The 12,741-nt window shown below is 40.2% G+C and overlaps 1 protein-coding gene across 1 annotated transcript in view; it reads right to left on the bottom strand.

Moving 5' to 3' along the window:
* The window catches only part of RANBP3 (RAN binding protein 3), a 35,871-nt gene that overhangs the window by 4,980 nt on the left and 18,150 nt on the right, over nucleotides 1-12,741 (bottom strand). Inside the window, exons 7-14 of the mRNA XM_010179634.1 lie at nucleotides 10,490-10,555; nucleotides 9,811-9,903; nucleotides 8,669-8,772; nucleotides 6,314-6,433; nucleotides 5,555-5,658; nucleotides 3,842-3,920; nucleotides 2,285-2,387; nucleotides 1,309-1,433 (exon numbers count right to left, since the gene is read on the bottom strand). Coding sequence (XP_010177936.1) covers nucleotides 1,309-1,433; nucleotides 2,285-2,387; nucleotides 3,842-3,920; nucleotides 5,555-5,658; nucleotides 6,314-6,433; nucleotides 8,669-8,772; nucleotides 9,811-9,903; nucleotides 10,490-10,555 — 794 coding nt within the window. The remainder of the gene's footprint in view (nucleotides 1-1,308; nucleotides 1,434-2,284; nucleotides 2,388-3,841; nucleotides 3,921-5,554; nucleotides 5,659-6,313; nucleotides 6,434-8,668; nucleotides 8,773-9,810; nucleotides 9,904-10,489; nucleotides 10,556-12,741) is intronic.

Below are 12,741 nucleotides of genomic sequence, written 5' to 3'. Positions count from 1 at the left end.
CTGCTGAACATCTCTGCTCTATATCCCCCTCTCTACTCCACCTTCACTGTCACTGCTGAGGTTTCGTACTGCAAACTGCCACCCCTCCAGTTCCCCAGGTGCACAAACGCATCAGGTGGAGAACATTTTCCTAGTTTTTGTTCCCTCCATTTCTCTGATTTTCTCCAGCACAGAACACCCAGCTCTATACACTTCATTTAGTTCTGTCTGTGCATGTCCCATTTGGGATTCCAGTGCATTAAATTTCACAGGAAAAAGGAACAACAGTTAGGCAAGAGGTCTGTTACAACATATTCACGTGAACCAGCCTTCTACTACGTATACAACTGCTAAAAGTTGTTTTCTTGAATGAAACAGGACTTCCATCTCTTCATGGCCTTGTTCAATTACATAAAGCACACAGGAGTTTCTGAATTATACAGAAACAGAGATGAACCAGAACAACTATTTAAAGACTATTCATGTCCAGTAAAAAAGTCTGAGGATAACATTATAGATTATTATTTTGTAGGATAATACAAGGGTAACTGACACACATTAGTTGCTGACACAGCACATCTGTTTTGTGTCGCGTATGTCTGCAAGAACTAAAAGCTACCCTTAAAAAAAATAATGCAGTTGAAGTGCTGACAAACTTAAAAAGGTTGAGGGGAAAAAACCCTGTAACTCGAGAATAAAAAGAGGACGGAAAAAAATTATATACCATTTAGGTTTACACAAAAACCCCGCACCTTTTTCTTAAGGACATACTGAAGTTAATAAGTATATTTAAGGTAATGAATAACTACAATATTAAATAAATTGCCATTAAAATCAGGACTCTAAGTTATGACTGAATGTCCTTCTAAAACATCACTAATTCAATTAAGCACCTCTAGACAAATTCCTGCGTACTGCTTTATGGTTTCTGCTACGCAAGAAACCACATTGCTGGCATAACAGTCCATTCTGAGTAAGAAAATCTTCAGTAGTACAATAATTAAAGAACTCAAAAATATTTAGTTCATTCAAATTTGCTTCAGATAATTGTTCTGTAGGAGATAAAAGCTTCTATGTGATGGATTCAGGAAAGTATGCTTAAGATTTGTCTGGATAGTCCAAACACTAGAATTTATTCAGAAAGAGGAAATTAATACACGACAACATAAGGATCTCATAATAAATACCCAAACTTTGTATTTTAACAGAAAAAAGCACACTAGAGATACAGAGGACAGCTGAATTGCAGAGAATCAGTGGCATGCATTCCCTGGACATCTGTATGAATCCCCATAACCTCTAAATTCCTCTACTTTACCCATTTCTTACCTGTAACACATTACTTTCAGCTTCCTCCCCAGTAATCACTTCCACCTTCGCCAATAAACACTTCCTTGCTGTTGCTTTAGTATAGGCTGCTGCAGACTCTGCCAGCGATTCTGAAATATTATTAGCTGAACAACATTTTGAAAGTTTGAGAATGATTAGCATATAGTTATGTAAGATTGGTAAAGGTTTCACAAAAGTATACCAGAATTTGGAGAAATAAAGTACAGAAGGATAGACACAGAATAACAGAACATTAGAAATGGGACTGAAATTTAAAGCTTGTCTTTTGTGCTTTTAAAACAAGTGTTAAGACAACACAAGGACAGAAGAGGTTACTGAAATTTGGTCTGTGGGGACAACATTCTCCAAAACCTTTGCTAACCCATGGACACTCACATATCTGTAGGTGCTCTGGCACTGCTACCAGCTGTGCCTGCTCATGTACAGCACTGTTCATTTTCCACTTTTGGCTTTCAAGCAGTTTGCTGCAGAAAACCCGATTCCCAAAATGCCCAGAAAACCTTGCCAATCTAAAAAGCCACATAAGACTAAGCCCCAGCAAACCGTTCTTGGTTCGAGCAACACATCTGGTGCACCCACTCAGTACAACCTACATTCGGCTCAGACATTCAGTCACTGAATGTGCAATAGCTTTGTCAAAAGAGTTTGCCATGTTTTTTTCTACACTCTATAGGTCCAAGTACCTGCAGTGTTAATTCCCCTGCTTCCACTCTGCTGCAGATAATCTCAATACCACAGAAGGACCATGACCATGTGTTTAACATTAAAGACAAAAGGACAGGAGAATCTATAGCATCCAGCACATCACCTCCCACCACAACCCTGTATCTTCAGTTAAAGTAGACAGTAAAGACAACATAAAAATGTTATGTTTTTATGAAGTAATGGGATATTAAAATGCAATCATTTTAGCAAGGATTAACTACCATTCCTAAAATAATACTTTGCTTTTCACCTTTCTCTGGTGTGGCTTCCTGAGAAGATGATTCAGACCCAGACTCTGTAGCAGCATTCTCCTTATTACTCTCCGAACTGCCTTCGTTTGATTTTGGTGGACTCTGTCGCAGAGAGAAGAAGAGGTAAACAGAAGAGAGGAAGCATGTACTAGTTGTGCACAACCAAGACTAGTGATCAGTTACTGAAGGAAGCCCCAGTGTTTATAATCCATAAGGCAAAAGAAGAATCCCACAGATGACATGTTTTCACCGTAAAAGCTATCCTACCATCCTGGCGAAGGAATTGAACGGAGCATGACCTAAAAGCCAGTTCAAATTATTTTCTCCTGAACTAAAACCAAATTTCAACCTTTATTTTGAAGTTACATTCAACAAAAAACAATTTCAGCTACAGGTCAACTCACAGCATACTCAACTGTACTCTCTGCTGAGTGGTTAGACAGGTATGAACACAGCATTAAGTGTTTCCCTTTCGTACCAGTACAGCAATAAAACCAGTAGTGAGGCACTGAAGTTCCACCTCCCACAATAAACACAGAACTTCCTGAATCACAGCTCAGCACTGAGGGACCTCCCTTACACCACACCTGAAATCCCATCACTGGAGGGGTCTTTTCTTAATTTGGAGGACAGGAAACACAACCCACCCTCAAACACTCATAGCAAAGAAGCCACTTAAAGACGCAAGCTTTGTCACAAAGTGCTTGGACTTGAGAACCATGTGCACTGCAGAGGACTCAGCTGCATCCTGGGGTGCATTAAGAAGAGAGTGGCCAGTCCGTGCAGGGAGGTTCTTCTGCTCTGCCCTGGGGAGGCCACATCTGGACTACTGTGTCCAACTCTGGGCTTCCCAGTTCAAGAAGGACAAGGAACGACTGGAGAGAGTCCAGCAGAGTCATTGAGATGAGGGGACTGGAGCATCTCCCATGTGAGGAAAGGCTGAGAGAGCTGGGTCTGTTCAGCCTGGAGAAGAGGAGACTGAGGGGGGATCTCATTGATCCTTATCAATATCTCAAGGGTGGGGTCAGGAGGATGGGACCAGACTCTTCTTGGCTGTGCCCAGCAACAGGACAAGGGGCTGTGGTCACAAACTGAAACACAGGAGGTTCAACCTAAACACAACAAAAAACTTTTCCTGTGAGGATCACAGAGCACTGGCCCAGGCTGCCCACAGAGGGCGTGGGGTCTCCTTCTCTGGAGACATTCAAACCCTCCTGGACATGTTCCTGGGTGATCTTCTCTGGGTGACCCTGCTCTAACAGGGGGTAGGACTAGGTGATCTCCAGAGGTCCCTTCCAACCCTGACCAGTCCGATTCTGTAACCTCCTCACACTGGGAGAGCTTGGCAGGTAAATCCCAGGGACTGCTGTGGCAGACAAAAGCTCATAGTGAAACCCCAACACTGACTTAAAGTAAGTGACCTACAAGGGAAGCCACTGAAAGAAAACCATGCTCCAGTGCCAAGTATAATTAAAGGTTATCAAAAGTCCCAAGGAAGAATCCATAATGCAAACTACTCACAAGATTACAACATTTCATACACAACAGATACTCACTAGGACTCGTTCACTCATGTTCTGTCCAAAAACAAACTTGTTGCTAGATGCATCTGCACTGTTTGTAGAGTTCTCTACACTGGAAAAAAGGAAAACCAAACCAAACCAGGTTTTGTAAGTCAGAAAGATTTTTTTATCTTCTACTGATAAAATTCCCAAAAATGTCAGCATTTGTCAACGTCTTTAAAAATTAAGCACTCATTGACACAGAAACATAAGCAAAAGTTAATTCAACTTAGTAACATGAGAGCACATACCGGTTTTATGGAATAGAATTCTCTCAGAATAACAGCAAATTATTTTGTCACTGTAAAGATCTTCCCTTTGTATACCTAACTGCATATTAAGCAATGCTGAACGCATTGCATGTAAGGGCTTACTGCTTAATCATATAATGTACTTTTTTAACAGTATTCTACATGCACAAACCTGAACCACTACACATTTTTAGGTCAATTTTCTCAGAAAGGAAAAGAATTGTAACAAAAACACAACATTATAACTGAAGCAAAGGTAGCAGGGATAAGTAATGCCTTTTATGAGGTTAGCTGCAGTGCTACAGCCTCCCCACAAAGTCTCATGGTCAAACTTCAGCCTTCACACCCTCCTGACAGAATAAGCATCCTCGTCCTGTATGACATTCTTATTGACAGATTTTAATTCCCATTTAGGATGGGCAAAAGTTTTACTATTTTACAGACTCAAACTTTAATCAAAGAAGATCAATTCAATAAAACTTTGATTAAAAGATCTGACAGCACTTCTGGAAGGGCATCAACCTGGCATCCACAGTCACTCATGGTGTTCTCTACCTCTCCAGTGCATCACCTGAAAATCCCCAAGTCAAAAGGGATTAAGACTGCAAAACTGTCTTGTGCCTACTTTGTGGTGAAGGCCATGCAGGTGAACAACAGGGTCTTAAAAACACAGAATGTAAGGGCAAGGCAAGCACATATCAGTGCTTTTCCTGCAGTTATTTCATGGCCTCAAACAATCTGCAGTTCAGGTTCTTCCAGGAGCAGAAGTGTCACTCTACCCTATTGCTCTTGGTGGGATTTCCCTCCTATGCTTTTCCAGTTATTACCTGAATTCACAGCTCTGTGTACTAAGAAATTCTCTTCTGTTTTCTCCTCTTGCTGTAACACTAGATTTTTTGGACCACTAATGAGTTAACATTTCATGTAGCAGCACTGACATCTTAGCCTTCAGTAAAGACTGTCAGTTCAGAGTCCATCACTGTACGGATAGGACTAGCACAGTTTTCACCTGGCTGCCTCACTTTACATATACATCAAATTCCTTCTGATGCTATTGCCTCCTCTGAAACTCTCAAAGGCCTCCCACAGTTAAGTTCCTGCTATTCATACCAGCCTTCTATATTGCTCTGAAAGTCTTATTATCATGAACAAATAACTTTTTTAAAAAAACCCTACTCTTCCCTTTATCCATGTCATATATGAAACATATTGAACACCACAAATACAGCACAGACCTCCACAGGATTCTACTGGTAGCTCAAATTTATTCCATTACTGTTTCTTTCTAATCATTCATGAGAATACTTCTCATCTTACACTTGTTAGTTTTCTGACGAGGCTTTGGTGAGGACCTGGTCACATAAATGGTGTGAAATACATCCGTAAGATCAGAATCACAAGTAATTTTGAACACAGTATAAGGAAAACTGTCCTGTAGGTTTCCCTGTAGTCTCACCTAGAGCTGATGTACTGTAGAAAGTAATTTGTTGCAGATGGTACATCTGATGTAGGAAGGCCAGCATTTTGCACATCAGCAGCTTCATCGCTTTCATCTCCTAGCTATGAAAAGAACAAGTACACATTGACAGTTTTAACTACTGACCACAACATTTTCAGCTCATTCTTTCCGAAGACAAAGTTCCATCCACAAACATTTTCTACAATAAAAGTATATACAATAAAAACAATATACACCTATGTCCCAGTATGTTTTTTGTTATGCTAGGAAACCTGCAGAAACCTGTCTTCAACAGGAGGCACTAACAATCCAACTCAATTACTCTGCACAGAGGTTTGAACTCAGGCTGCCCTATTTTTCTTTTCTCATCTTTTTTGTGAAATCTTGGTTGCATGTCTTAGGAAGACATTTCAACTTAATTCTGATCCAAAAGGTAAGAGAAAACATTACACCACACCGAGCTTTAGATGTTACCTCTGACTGAAGTAGATGCATTTATTTTTGAAAAAAGCTTCTTATGCTACTGAATGGTAATATTAATTTATTCAATGTCTGGAAGACCAGTTTTACTAAACAGTGAACTGAACTGTGTTCAGGTTTAATTTGGCATATACATATGGAGTTTCTGACCCCTTTATATGGTGGCTTCAAAGTATTTCACAAACTGTTTGCTGACATGAGCATCACACACTATCTGTTCCACTGCTTCTTATCCTTAAATGCATCAACTCTTAGTCAACATAAACACATGTTTACCTTAACTCTATCTCTTAAGTTTTGCCCAAATACAAATGCTTGGTGTGCATTTAGTTCCACCTTCTCACAGCTGTCATCATCTGAAGTATTGTTGGACTCTCTTTTCTGACATTCTCCTGCCTAAAGAAAAGGAATTGAAAAATTTAGCCTAGGCAATTGAGTTTATTTAAACAAAAAGCACACGTTATGACATGGTGAGTGACAGTCATTTACAATGACAAGCCAGTAACATCTCCAGAGCTAACAGGCAAATTTTACATTTTACAAATCCCCTGTTGTTGTTTAGGTCACCTTAATGAATTACAGAACAGTTAAGGTTCAAGAGGATCTCTAACAATCATTTGTGCTCAAAGCAGCATCAACCTCAAAACTATGCTAGGCTACCTCAGACCTCATACGGTCAAGTTTCAAAAAAATTCAAGGATGGCAGTTTTACAGTTCATGTAGCCTGGTTTGATGATGAATTGCACTAAATATGAGTTTTATCCTGATACCTAACTGGAATCCCCCTTCCTCACACTTGCAGACTCTCATTGGTTTGGCAGGCACTTCCAGGTCTCATTCAATCATGCTCCAGCCTCCACTGGATAGCCAAGAAGAATTCAACCCCCCCTTCCCCTAAACCAAGCAGAACATCCTCAGCTTTTTCACTCAGACACCACGTGCTCCAGCCACCAGTCACCTTGGTGGTGTGCAAATGCCTTTAATGCACTGGCATCCTTCATGCAACACCAGGATCTCCAAGCACTTGTCTGCACAGCTGCTCTGCAGCCAGTCACTCCCTCACGACACATGGGTTATCTCGCCCCAGGTACAGGGCTTTGCATTTATTGACCATCAGTGGGTTTATCTTGGCTCATTTTTCCAGCCTGCTGAGATCCCTCTGAACAGCCTTGCCTTCCAACATATTGACCACTTTCTTCTTCCCTCAGTTTATTGGCATCCACAAACTTAACAAGACTCACCCACCTTGGCAGGATGTTCATGTAACCATTAAATAGCACTGACCTCAACACCAGCCCTGAAGAAATGTCCCCAGTAACCGGTCACCCATCAAGCTTTGAACCACTGACTGCTACCCTTGAAGGTCACTGGTTCAGCCAATTTTCCACCCACTTTCCACCTAATTAGTACATCTTTCTATAGCTATGATGATGATACTGAAGACCATTCATGTCAAAGACCTTGCTAGAGTCAAAACCAGGAAGTATGCAAAGCCAGTCATCTCAGAAGGAAAAAAATAAATCAATCAGGTTGGTCACCATGTTTTATCTGTGCTGGTTGTTCTCAATTTAAGGAGTGTCATATTCAAAACTCCTGTACCAGAAAGGAAGAAGAAGGTGCTAGAAACTGGGTTTCTAGTTTCTTGGATCCTCTTTGCACAGAACAGAACAGGGAAGAAACTATTTCATCACTTTCCTTTCAAGACAGAATAAGCAACTTTTAATGCACTTTAATGCCTTTTCCTCTAACAAGTTTTTCAGTCCCTCATTACCTGTACTCTCCCTCTACCATTTCCTGCAGGGAATTTATTTGCTGCCTCTGGGTTTTTAGCCACTACCAGCTCCTGTCTCAAAGCCTCTTTAAGCATTACTCATTTGTGTCAGTTGGCTGTGTGCTTTCTACCCTCACATTTCCCAAGACCATTCACATCCAATTGTTAGAAATCAAGACACCATCAGTAAAGCCACCACCCATGGACAGGGGATTGCTTTTTGCTAGGCAGTCTGAGAAGGAAGACTGAACACAGGCAACAGACTGCAGTTTGCCCCGCTCAAAACCAAAGCATTTTCAGACAGGGATAGGAATTTAGTAAATGCTGATAGGAAACAGGAATTCAGGGGCACCAGTCAGACCTGGCAACAGTCACTGCAGGAGGAAACAGCTTCCCCCCTTATAGATGACAATTCCCTATTCTCCTGACCCACTCCCTGCAAGCAGAGTAAGAGATGAACATGCAGGATGTAGGAATGGCCTCACTCAAGCAGCAGTGAGATTTTACAGTAAGACTAGAAATTAACCTAGAGGCACCAAAAGGAACCAACAGAGTAGAAGCAGAACTTCAGCTTTTTATATATATATGTTTTGCAAGGGGAAAATAGGTATGAAACCCATCCTAAACTGTGTATTCAATAAATCGTTGTTACAGTATTCCAGTTAGTAAAGATGAATATAGCACACTCCTAGGACAGAATAAAATCTGCTACTACATTTAAAGTGTACTATCATAGTATAGATAAGGGGGCTATCACTGATGAAACTGCACCTGCATTACTAAACAAATTGACTCTGTTCAGGGAATACCATTTTAAAGTCTGTCACCTTGAGCGTCCTTCCAATCCTTCTCCAACTCACCTTGTCTTCAGAGTCCGAACTTTTCAGTGTTGCATTACTTGGTGATTCTGATGTGGCTGCAGAATCTGGCGGGATATTTACACCATTGGTGCCGCTGCTGAGAACTGCAATAAGGAATGAGAAAGTGACAAATTCTCTAAAAGCAGTAAGTTTTCTATAGCAACTTGCATTCTGTTTTCTTGTTTAAGTCCATGAAACACTGCAATGTGAACTACAGAGCTCCCACTGTATTTGGCGAGAGACATAAGGACCACAATTCAGCAATTCTCTGCAGAATGAAATATCCAAACGCAAAAAAACCAAGAAGGAAAAAAAAAATCACTTAATCTATACAAATGCTGCAGATACTTCAACACATACAACTGCAAGTAACCACCCTGGTCCTATCTAATACTGATCTAGCTACTGACATGCTGAACTCTCACTGAAAATTTGTACTCCAATTTCCTCTGTAGAGTCCAATCTATGCCAACAGGCATACCAAGAAATCAAGATATGATTCTATGGCCAGATTCAGCATTAACTGAAGTTACTTCTCTTTCAGTTCAACTGAACTTCCAAATAACAGAAGGTGGGGTGCTGGGGAAACACAGGAGTTGAGAAGCCATAGACACATTGAACAGGTTTTTTGCTTTAACTTCCACTTTTCAATCATGCCTATTTCTATTAGCTATATCAAATTCCAAAACAAAGTAAAAACCATAATCTACATGACCAAGCTAAGAATTAAAATCATATTTTAAAGTTCCAACTCCACAATGGTTCCCAAGCCTAGAGGCACCTCCTAGTGATGTGGGCATATTATATCATTGTGTGGCTGGCTGAAGTCTACCGTTCAATTGATCAGCAGTAGCTTATGGTCCATGCTGTCACCCTTAAATGTCTTTTTATTCCAAAACAAAGCACAGACCACACCAAAGTTAGAGGCCTGGCAATGACAGACGGTCATCGTATACGAAAACTGAAGGGTGTTATCCCTTAAATGGTAAGTATTTCTGTGTTATGTAAGTTGTTTCTTTTCTGAAAGGAGAAACCTAGCAAAACAATGGCTGATACCGAGTAAAAACAACCCACTGCACTAACCAGATTTTGTATTTTTGTTCTCCCTTTGCAGTATTCTAGAAAGCAAAAGCATTATTTACCCATCTGCGAGAAAGCTTTTGGCTGTGGGGCCTGTAATACTGCTGGACGTAGCACACTTCGCTGCTGCTCCTTCGGTTTCTGGCTAGGGAGACCTGCAAGTACAAAGTGTTTTTCAAAAGGTGTAAAGCTTTAAAGTTGAAAAATTCAACTTAATCTAGTCTTCTCTGTAACTGCTTCCAACAGAACATACAATGGAAAACCAGACATTTAAAAAAGCTTCCACCCCCTTCTTTTCCATCCCTCACTGAGCCTCTAAATTGGGATTAGCTCAAAGAGAGCTGTGAGCATTTCGGACATTGCTCTGGCCCATCCCAGACTGAGTGTCTATTAATGACTGGAACTTGTTCAGGGCACTCCTGGAGCACCCCTTTTGCTACCAGAACAACTGAATTCGTGAACTCCAGAACTACTTTAAGAACTGAATCAAAATGTGCCCAGCAGAGACAACCGGGAAATACACTTCAGAAATGCATGACTGATCCAAGCCAAAATCTGGATGCGTCTATACCTATTACACAGTGAATATGGGCATAACCACTCCAGAGAAAGCGAGATTTTTTTTTTCTGCATAAACACAGCTATTGCCACCTTCCAGTTACCACAGCAGTTTTAGGAAACTACTAAAAGCAAAAGCTTGAACTGGGTTCTTTGTTTTGCTGCAGAAGACACTGAACTCACCTGCACTGGGTGCCTGACCATGGATAAGTATTGGTGGCTTCAGCCGGAATCCACTGCTCTTTTCCTCTAGAAGCAAAACACAAAATTACAAGGACTTAGCTGCAGCATACAGCATACATTGTCAGTCATAAAATTCCTCATGCTTTCACCATTGTAACAACACAAGATCCACAGATATCCAAAGTCATAAGGCAATTTCCAGAGAACAAATTCCCTTCTTCCAAAGAAAGCCTGAATTTCCAGTGATGATCACACCAAGTATACGTACACAGAAACAAGTTGTTGCAAGAAAAAACGAAATTAAAATTGCTTTCATGAGAAGCAAACAGAGCATTTTCACAAAAGAAATGGAGTTCCTTTTCTGAAGGACTTAAAAGGTACTTAGAGGTTTTAAGTGAGAATCAAACTAAAGAAAATAAAATCAAATCAAAAGTATGACTGATCATGACAGTTGCTTACAAGCACCCAACTGCTAATTATCATAAGTTAAACTTCACTGCTTGTTCTTGTAATTTCATTAGCTTTTACCTTATGCTTTTATTGTATGAGGGTAAAAAATTCCTTTGCTTGTACTCATTAGTTAAGGCTTTTAGATAAAATACCAAAAACTCAAAAAAGTGACGTTCATAAATCCACAGCTACTACAAAATGAGTTCCTAAGAACTTTCAAGGTATAATTAGAAAATGTTTCCTTTTAGGGACACAATGGCTGTGCTCAGAACTCAGCTCCGTACCACCTTACTGTACTTCACTGTCAAGATAATGAACTATACACGATACCACACAAACTGCAGAACCATGGTGATTAACAAAATCAGTGGTACTGCCAACACAGGGTTCACAGGTGATGGCTGAACATCATGACTGTAGATTATGGTTGATTTGATTTTCAATATTAAAAAAAGAAGTATCCAAAATGAATAAAAATTAAGGGAAATTTTCATTTATCTTGAGGTGAACAGGTGGCCATAGTCATATTGCAGCCTTCCATCACTACTCTCAAAGCATTTAAGTATTTTGATATTTGTTACTTTAATTACCTCCAGCAAGCATGAAATCAAGCAATGGTGTGAGCAAGAGAACAGCTGCAAGATCAGAACCATCGCCACTTCATTCTCCCAGACAGCGCCTTACCCCTGCAGTATCAGAGCACCCTGGACAGTGACAGCCATGTGCTGAGACAGCAGAAAAATGAGGATGCTCACCTGGTTCCGAGTCAGAATTTCCTGTGGAGGGTTCACAGAAGCTTGATGGCATAAAGACGTTGTTTTTTGTTACTGCAGTCAAGGGAAAAATAATTTAATAAAATGTGTATGTTGTTATAAATTATAAACTCAGTTCCTAGACATATCAAGGCTGCAAATTGAAAGTTATTTTCCCAGCCATTTGTTTTGTTTATTTTAGGTTTTTCTTTTGTCTAAACTAAAACAGTATTACAGCCAAGTAGTAAATAGGTCATTGTCCATAAAATCCCCTTAAGTTTCTCCTGAAACAGAAAAACAGCAAACCTCACTTATTCTGGAGAGAAGACAAACAGGATTCCTGGTCCGAACTGTATCTGAACTAAGAATTAAAAGTGATGCTAGAATGTATCATATTGTTATAAAGTACAGGTAACATTTCAAAAGGGCAGAAAGCAGTTCAACGTCTGATAAACACTGGAAGGAACACCTGGGCTCCTCAGAAGGCTTATGAGCAATAGCAAAGCTTGCACCAAGAGCTGGGTGACTTATGTTTGAACTGTCCTGCGAGGACAAAACTACAGAAGCGGAGAAGAGTACATCAGAGTGTTCGTGGATGTCACACTTAAGCATAACAGTCAGCAAGAGAGCAAAAACTGTTCAAAATGGAGCAGCCAAAGGTCAGTGTTTCTTTTCCAACCTTTGCTGGGACCTCAAGAAGAGAATAATCAGGAGTTTGGTTGAGGCCCTGTTCAGCAGCTGAAGCACTTTTGGTGTTGTACAAAGAATCCCAGACCATGCAGTCTACAAAATATGATGATCCAAGCAGGAGGTAGATGCATCAAGGTATGACAATATTTATCAGCTCTTTTAGCTTTTATGAGGGTGTGGAAGAAGATTAAGTATGTTAAAAAGAGAAACGAAACTCATCTCTGAACACCATGACACTATCAGCTGCAGTACCTTCCTTTTCTGTTTTAGATTTTTTTTAATTTGCTTCTTTAGTTTAATTCCATCTTCTCTTTTTATTATGGTCAGCCTCAAGCTTAATCATTATGCAGGTTTCATATA

The sequence above is a fragment of the Mesitornis unicolor genome, unplaced genomic scaffold, assembly GCF_000695765.1.
Source record: "Mesitornis unicolor isolate BGI_N332 unplaced genomic scaffold, ASM69576v1 scaffold26742, whole genome shotgun sequence".
Lineage (NCBI taxonomy): Eukaryota > Metazoa > Chordata > Aves > Mesitornithiformes > Mesitornithidae > Mesitornis > Mesitornis unicolor.
The sequence above is the reverse complement of the archived record's forward strand: the minus strand, read 5'-3'. Positions and strand labels throughout refer to the sequence as shown.